This window comes from Corylus avellana, chromosome ca3 (assembly GCF_901000735.1).
Source record: "Corylus avellana chromosome ca3, CavTom2PMs-1.0".
Lineage (NCBI taxonomy): Eukaryota > Viridiplantae > Streptophyta > Magnoliopsida > Fagales > Betulaceae > Corylus > Corylus avellana.
The window spans coordinates 5,582,655-5,597,600 of record NC_081543.1 but is presented as its reverse complement, the minus strand read 5'-3'; the positions used below and the strand labels follow the sequence as shown (position 1 = coordinate 5,597,600).

General features: G+C 36.6%; 1 protein-coding gene across 1 annotated transcript in view; it reads left to right on the top strand.

Annotated features, from left to right (window-relative positions):
* LOC132173861 (uncharacterized) overlaps positions 1 to 13,287 on the top strand; it is a 29,148-nt gene extending 15,861 nt beyond the window's left edge. The window contains exons 20-31 of the mRNA XM_059585510.1: positions 290 to 753; positions 1,249 to 1,424; positions 1,501 to 1,682; positions 1,791 to 2,183; positions 2,491 to 2,616; positions 2,961 to 3,026; positions 3,140 to 4,926; positions 5,455 to 5,734; positions 7,556 to 7,789; positions 8,550 to 9,074; positions 9,252 to 9,384; positions 12,872 to 13,287. Of these exons, the coding sequence (XP_059441493.1) occupies positions 290 to 753; positions 1,249 to 1,424; positions 1,501 to 1,682; positions 1,791 to 2,183; positions 2,491 to 2,616; positions 2,961 to 3,026; positions 3,140 to 4,926; positions 5,455 to 5,734; positions 7,556 to 7,789; positions 8,550 to 9,074; positions 9,252 to 9,384; positions 12,872 to 13,143 (4,638 nt within the window). The 3' untranslated portion in view covers positions 13,144 to 13,287. The remainder of the gene's footprint in view (positions 1 to 289; positions 754 to 1,248; positions 1,425 to 1,500; positions 1,683 to 1,790; positions 2,184 to 2,490; positions 2,617 to 2,960; positions 3,027 to 3,139; positions 4,927 to 5,454; positions 5,735 to 7,555; positions 7,790 to 8,549; positions 9,075 to 9,251; positions 9,385 to 12,871) is intronic.
* The last annotated feature ends 1,659 nt before the right edge of the window (positions 13,288 to 14,946 follow it).

Genomic DNA, 14,946 nt, shown 5'->3' with positions numbered 1-14,946 from the left:
CTTCCTTGTTTGAGTTTACTGGTTTGCATGTAGCCAAATTTAGCTAACATGAAACAACCTATGCTTGTTTGAGTTTACTGGTTTGCATGTAACCAAATTTAGCTAGCATGAAACAGCCTATGTTATTGGAGAGGTCTGTACGATACATTGTTCACAAAATCTAGCACATTGGCTTTTAACCAATATTATTGATTAGCAATTGTTCCAGGGAAATCCAGCACTTCTTTTAGTTCGTTTATGGATGATTACATGACAATTTGCTGATGAAAAAGTTATGCTCAACATGCAGACCAGCAGTGCTGTGAAGCAGTTCAAAGCTTTAAGGTCTCTATGCCTGAAAATTGTTTCTCTTGTCCTTAATAAGTATGAAGATCACGAATTTGGTTGTGAGTTCTGGAGCCTATTCTTTGCTTCTGTGAAACATTTAGTGGACGGTTTCAAACAGGAGGGTTCCAGTAGTGAGAAACCAAGTTCACTGTTCTCTTGCTTTGTTGCTATGAGTAGAAGCCACAGGCTTGTATCACTCTTGAGTTGGGAGAAGAATCTTGTCCCTAATATATTTTCCATACTGAGTGAGATGAAAGCTTCTAAAGCCATTGTATCATGTGTTCTTACATTTGTTGAGAACCTGTTGAACCTTGATAGCGAATTAAATGATGAAGCAGATGCTACAAAAAGAGTCCTACTTCCAAACCTCGAGGCACTTATCTGCAGCTTGCATGATCTTTTCCAAAGTGATAGTGCAACCAAGAGGTATGAATGTTGTTTTGTATTTTATTTAGTTCTTGTTTTCCTAATCATTCACTTTTATTGTTTTGCTTTCCTGTTAGACTACCCTTATTTGGAATTTATCTGTAAAGTAGGATTCTTAAGGTATTGATAATTGACTTTGCATGCATTAAGCTCCACATAAGTAGAGACAGAATGCTTCCATGCAGCTTAATGGATAAATTATCCACGTCCACTCTACACTCCAAGCTTTTGGAGAAAAATTCGTGCTAATTTCTGCAGTCACGTGTTCTTATTGTCATAAAGTTTTGGGTACACCGCACTCAACTTAATCTAGTAAGGTGAAATGATTCGTTGTTTCTAGTTTTAAAAAGGGTATTGACAACCTTTTCTCAGAGTCAGCACGATAAACCAACCTTTTCCCTTTATATTTCTGGTCATTCTATAGTACATCAAGTTGTTTACTTTTGTGAGTATTTCTGGGAGGCCCCTTTATGACTTACTGTTTTTCTGTACCAGGAAGTTGGTCAAATGTCCTGGGGAGAGAGAAATAAGAATTTTCAAATTATTATCAAAGTATATAAAGGATCCGTTGCCAGCAACAAAAGATCCTTTGCCAGCAACAGAAGATCCGTTGCCAGCAAAATTTCTAGATATCTTGGTCCCATTCATAACAAAAAGATCTAAAAATTGTGGTAAGAATCTCTCATAGTTTTGGTACTCACCATAAGAATCTTATCTTGTTCTTTGAAATTCTATCATATCTTGCAGATCTTTATTCTGAAGCTGTGCAAGTCATTCGAGATATTGTCCCAGTGTTAGGGAGCAAAAGTACTAAAAAAATTCTGACAGCAGTTACCCCGCTACTTGCTTCTGTTGCACTGGATATGCGGTTGTCTATTTGTGATCTTCTTGATTCACTTGCTGAAGCTGATCCTTCTGTCCAGTTTCTGGTAATACTGTTATCTTTATTTTACATTTGAGTATTGCTTTAGATGGAACCTAGTTGGTTTTCGAATCCCAAATTGTCCATGTTTGCTTAATTCTTGATTGGAATGCAGGCCAAACTTGTTCGTAAATTGAATGCAACCTCTGCTACAGAAATGGGTAGCCTTGATTATGACGCTATCATGGATGGTTATAATGAGATTTGTATTGATTTCTTCTATACTGTTCATGAGGATCATGCATCGGTCATTTTATCACATTGTGTGTATGATATGTCATCTGAAGAATTGATCTTAAGGCATAGTGCTTATGGGTCACTGCTCTCGTTTGTTGAATTTTCTGCCCAAATCCTTGGCCAAGAAGGAAAGGGTCACCAAGAAATGACTTGTAAGATGATTACGCATGATGATGGTTGTTGGACTAGAGCATCTTTTCCGCGTAAAACAATCAAGTTTCTTTTGAAGCATATGGGGGATGCATTGAGCAGAGAAACTACAATCAAGAAGGTATCTAGTTCCTGTTCATCTTATCGGAGTTGATGATAAATTAACATCAACAAATCATAACAATAAATTAAGTCATGAAAACAATTAATTTTTTGGATATTTCTTTATTGGGCAGACTCTTTGTGTAGTCCTTTTGAGGCTAGGACAAAATAATCCAAATAGTGTATTGAATGATTTGGTCCGTTGCTGATAAAGAATATCAAACAATTTTGATTTTGTTGATTTAATAATGAACGGTTTAATTAAATTGTGCAACATAAACTGCTATGCATCATTGTGGTTTCTATAACGATTGGTTTGGTTTCAGGAATGGATAAATTTACTACGAGAAATGGTGATGAAACTACCAGAAGTAGCAAATCTTAATTCATTGAGGGCTCTGTGCAGTAGCGATGCTGAAGTAGATTTTTTCAACAATATTGTTCATTTGCAGGTGAGTTCTATGTTATATCTTTCTAAGCTTGACATATTTTTGTGGTGATCATGTGATATTAGAGCCCTTATGCCTAAAATTCTTTATAATAAGCATCTTTTCCTCGAATGAAAGAATATGACTTGGGAAAAAAATTATAATTATTTGAATTGCTTTTTTTTCTTCCGAAAATTGAGGAGAGCTATCTTTATTGTCATGGTTGTTTCTATTTGTAAAATATTTCAATCTATCGGTCTTGATAGTCATTAATGATATTTTTTCCATCATTAATTGCTTCCAAGCATTAAAGAACACATTTGACAAGGTACTTGTTTCATCTGACATATCCACATTTGTTCTTGCAGAGGCATAGGAGAGCAAGGGCATTGTCTCGTTTTAGGAATGTTATCAGTACAAGCAACATGTCGGAGGTATTTATATACTTTTTTTTTTTTTAATTTTTAATTTTTTTTTTTTAATTGTTCTCAATTCCTCAAACCCTCCTTCGAAGTACTGAATTTTTCTATGCTGCTGCTTGATTCAGGATATTTTAAATAAAGTTTTTGTGCCACTCTTTTTTAGTATGTTGTTTGACATACGAGAAGGAAATGGAGAACATGTTAGAGTGGCATGCATAGAGGCCCTTGCTTCTGTTTCTGGTCATTTTGAATGGAAGTCATACTATGCGTTACTGGTTAGATGCCTCCAAGAGATGACTATGAATCCAGGCAAGCAAAAACACTTATTGAGGCTAACTTGCTCCATATTGGACAGATTTCATTTTTCAGAGATTCATAATAACCAAAAAGCCAATGACTCTTTAGAGAATGCTTCTGATGCTGGGACAATTAGTAGTTGTTCTTCGGCTATGGCAACTGAGATTCAGAGATGCCTTCATAATACTGTGCTCCCAAAGATACAGAAGCTACTCAATTCTGATTCTGATAAGGTCAATGTTAACATCAATCTTGCTGCCCTTAAACTACTAAAGTTGCTCCCTGTGGACATAATGGACTCAATGCTTCCTAGCATCATTCATCGTATTTCTAACTTCTTAAAGAATCGGTTGGAAAGCATACGTGACGAAGCTAGGTCTGCTTTGGCTGCTTGTTTGAAGGAGCTTGGGCTGCAATACCTGCAGTTTATAGTCAGGGTTTTGCGAGCTACCTTGAAACGAGGATACGAGCTGCATGTATTGGCATACACTCTCAATTTCATCTTGTCCAAGTCTATTTTAATTCCCAATAGTGGGAAGTTGGATTACTGTTTGGAAGATCTTGTTTCAGTAATAGAGAATGACATTCTTGGAGATGTTGCTGAGGAAAAAGAGGTGGGAAAGATTGCTTCAAAAATGAAAGAAACTAAAATGCGACAGTCTTTTAATACCCTGGAATTGATAGCCCAGAGTATAACATTCAAAACTCATGCCTTGAAGCTTCTTTCACCTGTTACAACATATTTGCAGAAGCAGCTCACGCCAAAAGTCAAAACTGAATTGGAAAAAATGTTAAATCACATAGCTGTTGGCATTGAACGTAATCCATCTGTAGATCAGACTGACCTGTTCATCTTTGTATATGGCCTCATTGAAGATGGGATTAAAGACGAAAATGGTCAGCGTGAAATTTCAGTAATTGCAGAGGAAAAGAAACATCATAGAAAGGACTTGAGAGAGAAAAGAATAACTTCAGGCCGACTTGTCAACGTATCTTCACATCTTCTTATTGTGTTTGCTCTCAGGATGTTGCATAAACGCACAAGAAGTTTGAAACAGGGAAAAATTGAGCATGCGTTATCAATGTTGGATCCTTTTGTCACACTTTTAGGGAACTGCTTGGCTTCCAAGTACGAAGATGTTTTATCTTCGTCCCTTAGATGCCTCACTCCGTTGGTCAGGCTGCCTTTACCATCCCTTGAATCTCAAGCTGATAAAATAAAGGAGGCAGTCTTGGATATTGCACAGAGTTCGGTAACTTCAAGCAGTCCTCTAATGCAGTCATGCCTAAGATTGTTGGTTGTACTTCTGAGGAGCACCAGAATCACCCTTTCATCAGATCAGTTACATCAGTTAATTCAGCTTCCTCTTTTTGTAGATCTTGAAAGGGAACCTTCTAATCTTGCCCTTTCATTGCTGAAGGCAATTGTTAATCGCAAGCTTGTTGTTCCTGAGATATATGATCTTGTAACTCAAGTTGGGGAATTGATGGTGACAAGTCAAGTTGACTCAATTCGCAAGAAATGCAGTCAAATTTTATTACAGTTTTTACTTGATTATCAGCTTTCAGTAAAACGTTTGCAACAACATCTAGATTTTCTGCTTTCAAATTTAAGGTAAGGCATCTAATAGTTATTTTGGGGGAAAATTCCTTTTACAACAAACCCCCCCCCTCCCAACTCCCCAGTGTTTCACCTGTTTTGCAATTTGCCTCCAAAGAAATTTGTTTTGCAATGTGCCCTGACAAAGTTTCTCAAATTTGTCATTGTTGCCCATCCGTTAGCAATTTTCACTTTCTATGACAGAAAATGGGTAAAAAGGTCCAAAATTCCCTCTTTTTTAAAAAAAAGAAAGATCCAAAACAGGAAAAAATAAATAAATAAATGGGGCTGGCAGGCCAGCCACGCCCATTTTTTTTGTTAAAGGGTTAAAAGTCCAAAATGCCCCCATTTTCCGTTTGAGATGACGGAAATTAGTAATGGAATGGCTACATTGACAAATTTGAGAAACTATGTGAGGCCACATTGCAAATTGTTTTCATTTGGAGACATAATTGTAAAACAGGTGAAATATTAGGGGGGTATTTTTAAACTCTTTTAATTTTCCTTCTTATATGTCCGGAAATGACTTAACTACTCTTGCAGATATGAGCATTCAACTGGAAGAGAAGCTGTCCTTGAAATGCTTCATGTAATCATTGTCAAATTTCCAAGTAAAAATGTGGATGAGCAATCAGAGACATTATTTGTGCAGTTGGTGGTTTGCTTAGCCAATGATGAAGATAGTAGGGTTCGTTCCATGACTGGTGCAGCTATAAAGAAGCTCTTTGGGTGTGTAAGCTCACATTCACTTGATTACATTCTTGAGGACACATTATCTTGGTATTCGGGAGAGACACAGCGACTGTGGAGTGCTGCTGCACAGGTAATAATCTATGAATTGCAGTATTGCACTATGAGGTGGATAATTCTGATTTGGGAGGACCGTTCACTTCTTTAGTTGTAATTCCTATCAAACATATGTTTCTTGCTTTTTCTTTCTCTCGTCAATATGGTAGAATGTAATTCGTTTATAGTAGTAGATAAAATAAGACAGATGAAAATATGTAAGTTGACTAATACAATAAGTTAAATGCTAGTGAAGATTTATGAAACAAAAGTGTGTTTTTCTTCTACGAAGGAATCAACTGGAAATTTATTTTTGTATCAGGATACTCAATAAATTACTTAATATCTAGAATTGTAGAAATTTGGCCAATGTTAAGAAACTAACAACAATTTGAACAAAAACTACTAATTTTCTAGTGTTTGGTTGACACTTTGAAAATGTTCCTGAAAACATTTTTTGTTGCACCAATAGCTCTTGCCATTGTTGTGCATGCGCTTGAACTGTTTAGAATTTATGATTTAGTTATTGGGCCCTGCTCAAACTAACCAATGTGGGGGCAAATGTCAAGAACTACTGTTGAATCAACTGTTTTTCGTAGTGCGTACCTTAGGGCCAACAGCTTAGGCTATTAAGAAGTAATTGAACATTGTGTATTAGGCATTGGTGAGAGTTGATAGACTTGAATCGAAAAAAAAGAAGAAGAAAGTGGGAACTGAGAATTGATAGACGTGAACCAAAGACCAAAGATGACCTGGCTCTTTTACCATGTTAGAGAAGCATTGGTTTTTGAAGTTTGAACACTTAGAGAGCTGTCCATTTTGGTCAGGCCAACCCTAGCTTAACCCAAGTATTTCAACCTTGAATCCTAATCCGGTCCAAGTTGACTTCAAGCCTTTTAACTTAACCTGAACCAAAGCTTGCATGTGGGATTGGCTTGAGCTAGTTTGTAAGTTGAGTTGGGCTATAAACATATTTCCAGGTTAGGTTAAATTGCGTTGGTAATTAGTTTCTCATCAGAAAAATAACGTATATCACTTATTTTGATTATATTATCCTTATCATAATTAGCAATTCAAAATTTTAACAATATTGATGGGCTGTGAGATATTTATGGTTAACATTACTTATAAACTTGAGAGACATATTTACGGGAAAAGGTTAAGTAACCATTAACTTGAAATATATAGGTAAACCAAAGTCAAATAAGCAAGATTTATCTGAGCAGTAACAAATAATCAAATGAAAAAAGTATCGCATCAACTGGTTCAGCTACGGATCTGGTTTATGGTTGGGCTATGGGTTTGGCTGTGGCCTTTAGGAACCTCAACCCTAGCCCCACCCAAATGAAATTTAGCCTGGGATTTTCAGCCCAAGCCCAAACTGGTCTTGAAAATTCCCAATTCAAGCTTGCTCAAGCTTGATGATTGGCCTTAAGGTTGGTCTGGGCTAACTTGCCCAGGCTGCATCCTTACTAACATTAACATTCTACTTGAATGGACATCTGCTCTTGTCAATGGGAGGTGCATGGTACGTTTGAATGGGATATGTAACCTTTTTTTTGATAAGTAATGGGATATGTAGCCTTGCAGCATTCTAAACTCAATATGGTGTTCTGTTGAGTGTTACGGAATTATAAATGTATGCATGAGCATTTGGGTCTCTCTCTCGCTTTTGGTGCTCTCACACGGTTGCTGCCAAACTTGGTATTTCAGATTTAATGATCTGCTATGGTTGAATCTCAATGTTGAGAAGTACCTGGCCTTTAGTAAGAAATCCTAATAAATATTGCTGCTCATTCAATCTGCTTTCTTTTGTTTTATAATATTTATTGTTGAGTCTCTGAATGTGTTGGTACAGGTCTTGGGATTACTAGTTGAGGTTATGAAGAAAGGATTTCAAAAACATGTTAATAGGGTACTGCCAGTGACTAGAAAAATTTTACAGTCTGCCATCAGTGTTGTCACCAGTAGGCAACTAGATGTTTCTGAGGAAATTGCTGTTGCTTTCTGGAGAGAGGCATATTATTCACTTGTTATGTTGGAGAAGATGCTGCGTCAGTTCAATTATTTGTGCTTTGAAAGTGATCTTGAGGTATGTCTCTCTTTAAATAAGGTATAAATATAATTCTATTCATATAATATATTTAGTCGAGTGAATAGTTTCTTTGTGCTTTCCTACTCAGCTAGGCCAGGGACCACTGACTGCAGAAATTAGGCTTCAAATGAGTAGTAATAGCTAGGAAAATGTGTAGTTGCATTGTTGTTTGATGACATGGGTTCTTGGTGCTCTAGTTGGAATTAATACATGTAATGTAGTGGATTTGGATGGTTGTGAACAAGATTTGTTTTTTGGTTGAAACTTGGTGTATAGGGCTATAAATGAACCGAATTGCTTATAAACAACTCGAACTTTTATCAACTCGATTTGAGCTTGGTTTGCTTATTAAATGAACTGAGTTTGAATAGAAATATAGGCTTGACTGTTAAATGAGTGAAATTAAGTGCGGCTTGTATAAACTTATTTTACTTTATTATTGTTATTTTTTATAATCTTATTTTAATTTTTTAATGAAAAGGTCTGGAGTTTTTGAAAAGATAGAGGGGAATCATTTTTCTAATGTTATAGATCTAGCTTGAGTCATTATGGTTGTAAGTCTTGATATGTTAAATTTTTTTATAATTCTAATAGGCCATGAACTAGATCATATCATTCTCAACAGGTCCATAAGATTGCATGATGAGTGTGTGGGGACATGATAATTGAAGGGTTTTCTCCTATTACTTTAGATTGCATTGGTTTTGATTTCCTCTGTTATGTTTTTTAATTTTGTTTTCTATTGCATTATTTCAAGGAAATCTGGGAGGCAATCTGTACGTTGCTTTTGCACCCACATATGTGGCTACGCCACATATCAACTCGCCTCATAGCCTTGTACTTTGCCAGTGTAATAGAAGCCCAGAAAGAAAATGAAGAAAAAGCATTTGGAACTTATTTTCTTATGAAGCCAAGTAGACTTTTTCTTATAGCTGCTTCCCTCTACTGCCAATTGAAGACGCAACTAACTGATGATGATGCCAGTAACCTGATAACACAAAATCTTGTGTTCGCAATATGTGGTGTGCATTCTTTGATGGGACATATGGAGTATGTGGATTCTCCCAAGTTCTGGTCTACCCTTGAACAGCATGAGCAAGGCCATTTTCTTAAAGCTTTTGAATTGCTTGATTCAAGAAAAGGAAGAAGCATGTTTTTGTCACTTTCATCTGGTGTATTTGATCAAAAGGAACAAGCCCAGTCCAAGGATATTCGATACTTGTTAATTTCTTATTTGCTTAAAAGAATGGGAAAGGTTTCCCTTCAAATGGAGGCTATTCAGGTTTGTTTCCCAGAAGTTGTGACATATAATTTGTTAGGCTCATCGAAGATATTGTTGGAAATGTCCACAATTACTCTACTTTTTCAAAAACTATTTGTACCCTTGAAGTAAACATACTTTATTGCTTTTATCTACTAAAGCACCTGCCACTGATGATTTTTCGTATGTACCTTGCAGATGAAAATTGTATTCAATAGTTTTTCAAAAATTTCATCAGAAATCAGTCAGGACAATTGCCTCCATTATGCATCTCAAATGTTGCAGCCGCTGTATAAAGTTTGTGAAGGGTTTGCTGGGAAAGTGATCCCTGGTGAGTTTTTCCCCCATTATACTACATTCTAAATTTAAGTTCATATATGAAGTTAATCCATATTATACATATCTTTTTTTTTTTTGTCTGGATTATTGTACGGGCGATTCTTTTTGTTTGAAGCGTAAACTAGTTAAAATATGTGATGATGAAGGCATCCAATTTGTTATTTTCCAGGTGTTGAGCTTTTCTCCATTGGTCATAATATAATGCTGCTTAATGGATAATAAGAGATTTTGGCAAAACCGAACTAGGAAAATTTGAATTATCAAAGGAAACTCATCTTTTTTAAATCTTACGTAATGTTTGGGAATTACTTTAAAAGTGTTTTTTGTTTTGTAATGTTTTGAGAATTGTTTTCTAAAATATGGGGCTACATCTAAAAGAAGATTTTTGTGGGGGCTGCATTTGAAGTAAGTTAATATGTGTGCTTGTCTCATTTTTTTTTTTTTTTTCCGAACTGTTGCTTACAGATTGATAATATTGATTTAGTAGGTTTTTTGCATTGAGCTCAGCTGATTAAAATCTCCCCTAATGCACCATCCATGGCTACTCCCACCAGGTCATAAAATTCCAACTAATTCGTCTCCAAGCAATGTCTTATCATTATCATTTTTAGGACCATACATCCACAAATCCCCACTCAAAATTATCCCCAATGCACCTAAAAGAACACGCAATGGAAAATCTCACCACATAATCCTCCAACTTTTCCACCATCTTTCTATCCCACATTAGCAAAATTCCTCCGAACTCTTGAACCTAGGAAACTCAAATCTACATGTAGACGCCCCCCACAAACTCCTTACCAGTTCCCTAGTAATGAACTTCAATTTAGTTTCTTGGAAGCATATAATATCTGCCTTTCAATCCCTAATATACTATGCCCCTCCCCTTTCCTTTATCTCTTTTAGACTGCCCTCCATATTCTGATTAGATTTTAGTTCTCTTTTGCCCCTGTTATCTATCTTAGAGGAAACGTTAGGGTTGCACACCATACTATTCTGGTTCCTACTTCAATTGCTGTAAACAAAGCCAACATCTGCTTCTCAAACCCCTCACAGGAAAATCCCACGACATGACAAATTTTTTTCACTTTGCTAACTACCCAATCTGATGATATAATTGCAGGCAGCTCTTGGGCATCTATTACAGCCACAAGATTGAAAACCAAAGGTTCTATTTCTGTCAACGCGTCTACCCTACAAGGCACTATATCCAAAGAAAAACCGTGATCACCCCCACTAGCATTAATCGAACATGAACCACCCTCAAACTGTATCGCCTGTGCTTTTTGAACCTCTTTACCATGTTCTGCCATTCCTTTCTGCCAATTCTCCAATAAATCAAAAGAATTCTTAGAACCAAACCTCATAGTTTGTACCATTCACCTTCTCCGAATGCTAGAACCTGTTTCAGTATCTGTAGAACACCCATCGGCAGTCCACATTTTTCTAGGACTTTTCTTCTCTGCCATGGAACTACTCTCCCCCATCGCCAGACACCCCTTCATCTTGACAATATACCTCGCCACATGCGCTCCCTTCCCCGCTTGTGAACGTGAATTTATAGCCATTCATGTGGAAGAGGTTTATTGATGTCACACTAGTAACTGAAGAAACAACTCACTACGTCTCACCGGTAATGGAACAACCGAAACTCCCAGAAGCTATATCAATGCCATCTGTCACATAAACAAACTTCACAGCTTCTGTTTCCATGCTCTGGTGTGTCCCTACCATGGAACCAGGCACTCCCATCTTCACTCTCCATTGAACCGAATATCTGGGTTTTGGCCGACGACCATACACGACTACCTTACTTGATCCATGCTCAAAGGCTTTAAAATGGGCTTCTCCACCGTCTTTAACGGTGTCAACCCTTCTAAACATACCTGGGCCCTCTCCTTTTAAGTTATGAAGCCCAATATCCTTGCAGCCCATCCCCATATGACCTTTACCTACAAATGGAACAACCAAAGCCTTAAAATTCGGATCTTTAGAAATTCCTTCTTCTCGGAGTTCAACATTCCATGCCCCATTTAACTCCAAGACCATCTTTAACATAATCAACCATCTGTCTACTTCCTTTTTAAGAGAATGCAAAATATCCTTTAACGGCTGAAAATTCATTACACCTTCCAAAACAGCCACAGTTTTCTTCACAACATCTGCTACCAGCTGGAACAACGTGATCTCCAGGCAATGTTCATGCCTTCTACCTTCCAAAACCATTTGCGGCCTTCAATGTCTGTCTTTCATAAATGCCCAAGGTATCCTTGCTTGACAACTCTCTTTCCTGAAACTACCTTCCACCACATCCACATATGACCACCATCCGTACTCCATAGTCTGCGGCAACCCTAAGTGAGAAACAAATGAGGAGGCAACCCCAAATGAGAAATAAATGCCTCCCCATTCCTATTTTCCAATAGCACCTTTTTGCTCAATGTGCTTCACTAACCGCCTCATTTGAGTGCTGCAATTGCCCCATTCATTGCAGTCTTGACCATCCAGAACACAAAACTATGCCACCCTTCACCATCATATTCTAAAAGCTCCATATACCTTTCGTTATTGTTCTCGTCTCTGCAACATATGCTGTATTTCCACTTCGTAATGTCCTACAAAAATATCTCAATTCATCTCCTTTAATCAACGCCTCCAACGTATGTATAAGCCAAATCACGCTCAGCTTGCCCAGAACCACTGCTCAGAATATACCACTATTCCTCTCATCTAATCGAACACCACCATTCCCAATCTCAGACCGAATCTCATAAGACTTTGATTCCACGCAAATACATCCCAAATATCCCATCATTAAATTACAAAAACAAAGAATCAACAAAACTCCGGTATGAACCTTCATGCGCTGAATCTGACCCTCACATGCCAAAGACTGTCCACCTCAAGTCACCTTAACGAGCCAGCAGAGCAGTAATGATGATAGGAACAGTACCATACCTACACAATTCTAGGCCGTAGCTTCCAAGCTATGGTTGTCCTTTTCTCCGTGATCATTGTGGAAGCCTGTTGGAAGTGTTTATTCTACAGTCAAAATTGATAATTTACCTCTTTTTTGGGTTTTAGGTAGAAATTCCATCATTTAATTGTACTTTCCCATTGAGGTGCTATGAGTTGAGTTAATGGGCTCTAGTTCATATGGTACCTCTTTTTCCAGTAAAATGGGATGGAGAGTGAGGATGTGGAAAGTACCTGTTGTAAAAATTAAAGTTACTTGGGTATGGATTTGAAATCTTCCTTTTCTGTCTTTCCTCTTTTTTTTTTTCTTGGTGAGATACTATGGTTTGTATCATCAGTTTATATGAACTGGAGCTGCTACAATTTTCATTTATAGTAAAATATTGCAGATTAAGATTTCTGTATCAGACCATATTGGGTAGAATTAGAAGCGCTAGTCATGTTTCTATTGTTTTTCTGGCGCAATCTGATGACTTGCCTATAATTGATACCTTGTCCTGCAGATGATATGAAGCAATTGGCACAAGAAGTTTGTGAAACTATAAAGAATATTTTAGGTCAGAACTTTGTACAAGTTTACAGTGAGATTAGGAAGAATCTCAAGGCAAAAAGGGATAAGAGGAAACAAGAAGAAAAGCTTATGGCTGTTGTCAATCCAATGCGCAATGCCAAGAGGAAGTTGAGAATTGCAGCTAAGCATCGTGCCAATAAGAAAAGGAAGATGACGGCGACGAAAATGGGAAGATGGATGCCAAAGAAACAAAGGACATTGTGAAAGAAAATGAAATAGTAGTAGTACATATGTACTTCACCCCCAAGCACTTGGGGAGTGTTTAAATTAAATTCTGAGCAACTATTTTAAAATGTATATAATCTATATATATAGTAAATGTGACTATCCATCTTCCTACTGGCATTATTGTACTATTACATTAATTTTCAGCTAATTGATTTGTCTTTTATAACCTGTGACTGCCTTTATTATGTCAAGTTTTAGCTCAATGGTCGGATCTTCTAAACTTACGTACACATTTTTGGGACACTTCTAGAGGAGTGCTTTATTATCAGAAAGCTAATTCTGTAATGACAACGTATTCTCCATTGTATATAAGCTTGAGATCTGCAAAGATTGCTTGCTTGCCTACAAGGTCAGGGAAATAGGGATTGTTTTGCCATGGCCGCCACTGGATTTGGCAAGATGGGAAGCTGATCGTGGTAACCCTCAAGTGCATGTATGATGCTAGTCCTTGTAGAGGTTGATGACAATAAGTCTGAGGACTTGATGGATACGGTTTTGACGGAGTCCATGGCGGTTGTGCGGTGAGGTCTATTCCGGCTAGCATATCTTTGATTGAGCAGGGTAACCTTTTGAAGAAGGGTTGGCCCCTATTAGAGTGTATCGTTTGAATGGAAGAGTATAGCAGTATGAGAATACAGAGTCATTAGGAGTAATTCTAGAAGTCCTTGTGGTCTTCTAAAAATGAGGAGACTTTTAAAATTACAATTAGATCAAAATTTAATAGTGATCAATCACTAGGCTAATTGTGATTTTAAGAATCACATTATTTTTAGATGAACACAAGAGTGATATAAGAGGAACTTGTAGTATTACTCGAGTCATTAGAGACTGTTTTGCCAACTGTCCTGCACCTTGTTGGAAATATTATAATTAGCCGTTTGGGCCAGTCAGCATGGGCCTTTGCCCCAGCCGTTTGGGCCTACTGTTTTACAACTTGAGAGAAATCCCATGCCAGACGTCGCATGCGTACAAATTTAGACAACTGTTTGTCACAAACAGAACCAACAGCTAGACTATTTGAGTCTATTTCTACAATATCAAACTAGGAATATACAACACAGAAATGGTAAGTACAGAACAATCCTGTGTCACCCAAAAAAATAAGGTGGTAACACAAGATAATTTAAGAAAGGCACATTATTTTTGAAGTAACATAAGAGTAATTTCTAACGTTACTATTTAAGTTTTTGAGAATGAAAATTCGAATTAATAACTTCTGTTTCATGAAATGTAGTTTCAACTGATTGAACTACCCATTAAAAATGGAAAAAGGGTCACATTACTCCTCAAGTTAAAATTACAAAATGTGGAATGCATCCCTTCAATAATCTCAAAGGACATGATACGTGCAACTTAGATATCATTGGTTGACTTTTTATTTTATTTTATTTTTTGTTATTTTTATTTGTTAAGCATTTTAATAATAAAAATAAATGTAAAATTAATCATTGTAGTTGACCTAAATTATAAATCACTTAATATGATATAAAAATTAATTTATAAATTTATGTGGTTGACCTAAATTACAAATTAATTTATACAACATAAATATATACCAAAATAATTATCTACTCCCTAAAATTAATTTTCATTAAATAAATTAATAAAATCTGTCATTTTTACGCATCATTTCTAATATATACGTGACACGTGTTATTATTAATTTTTTTTTTTTTTTTTTTTTTTTTGGTATAACACATGTGATAGGCCGATCAGAGACCACAATAATTTTGCATGTTTTTTGGGGATAAAAATGTACCTGACCAGTTTGCAAGGACT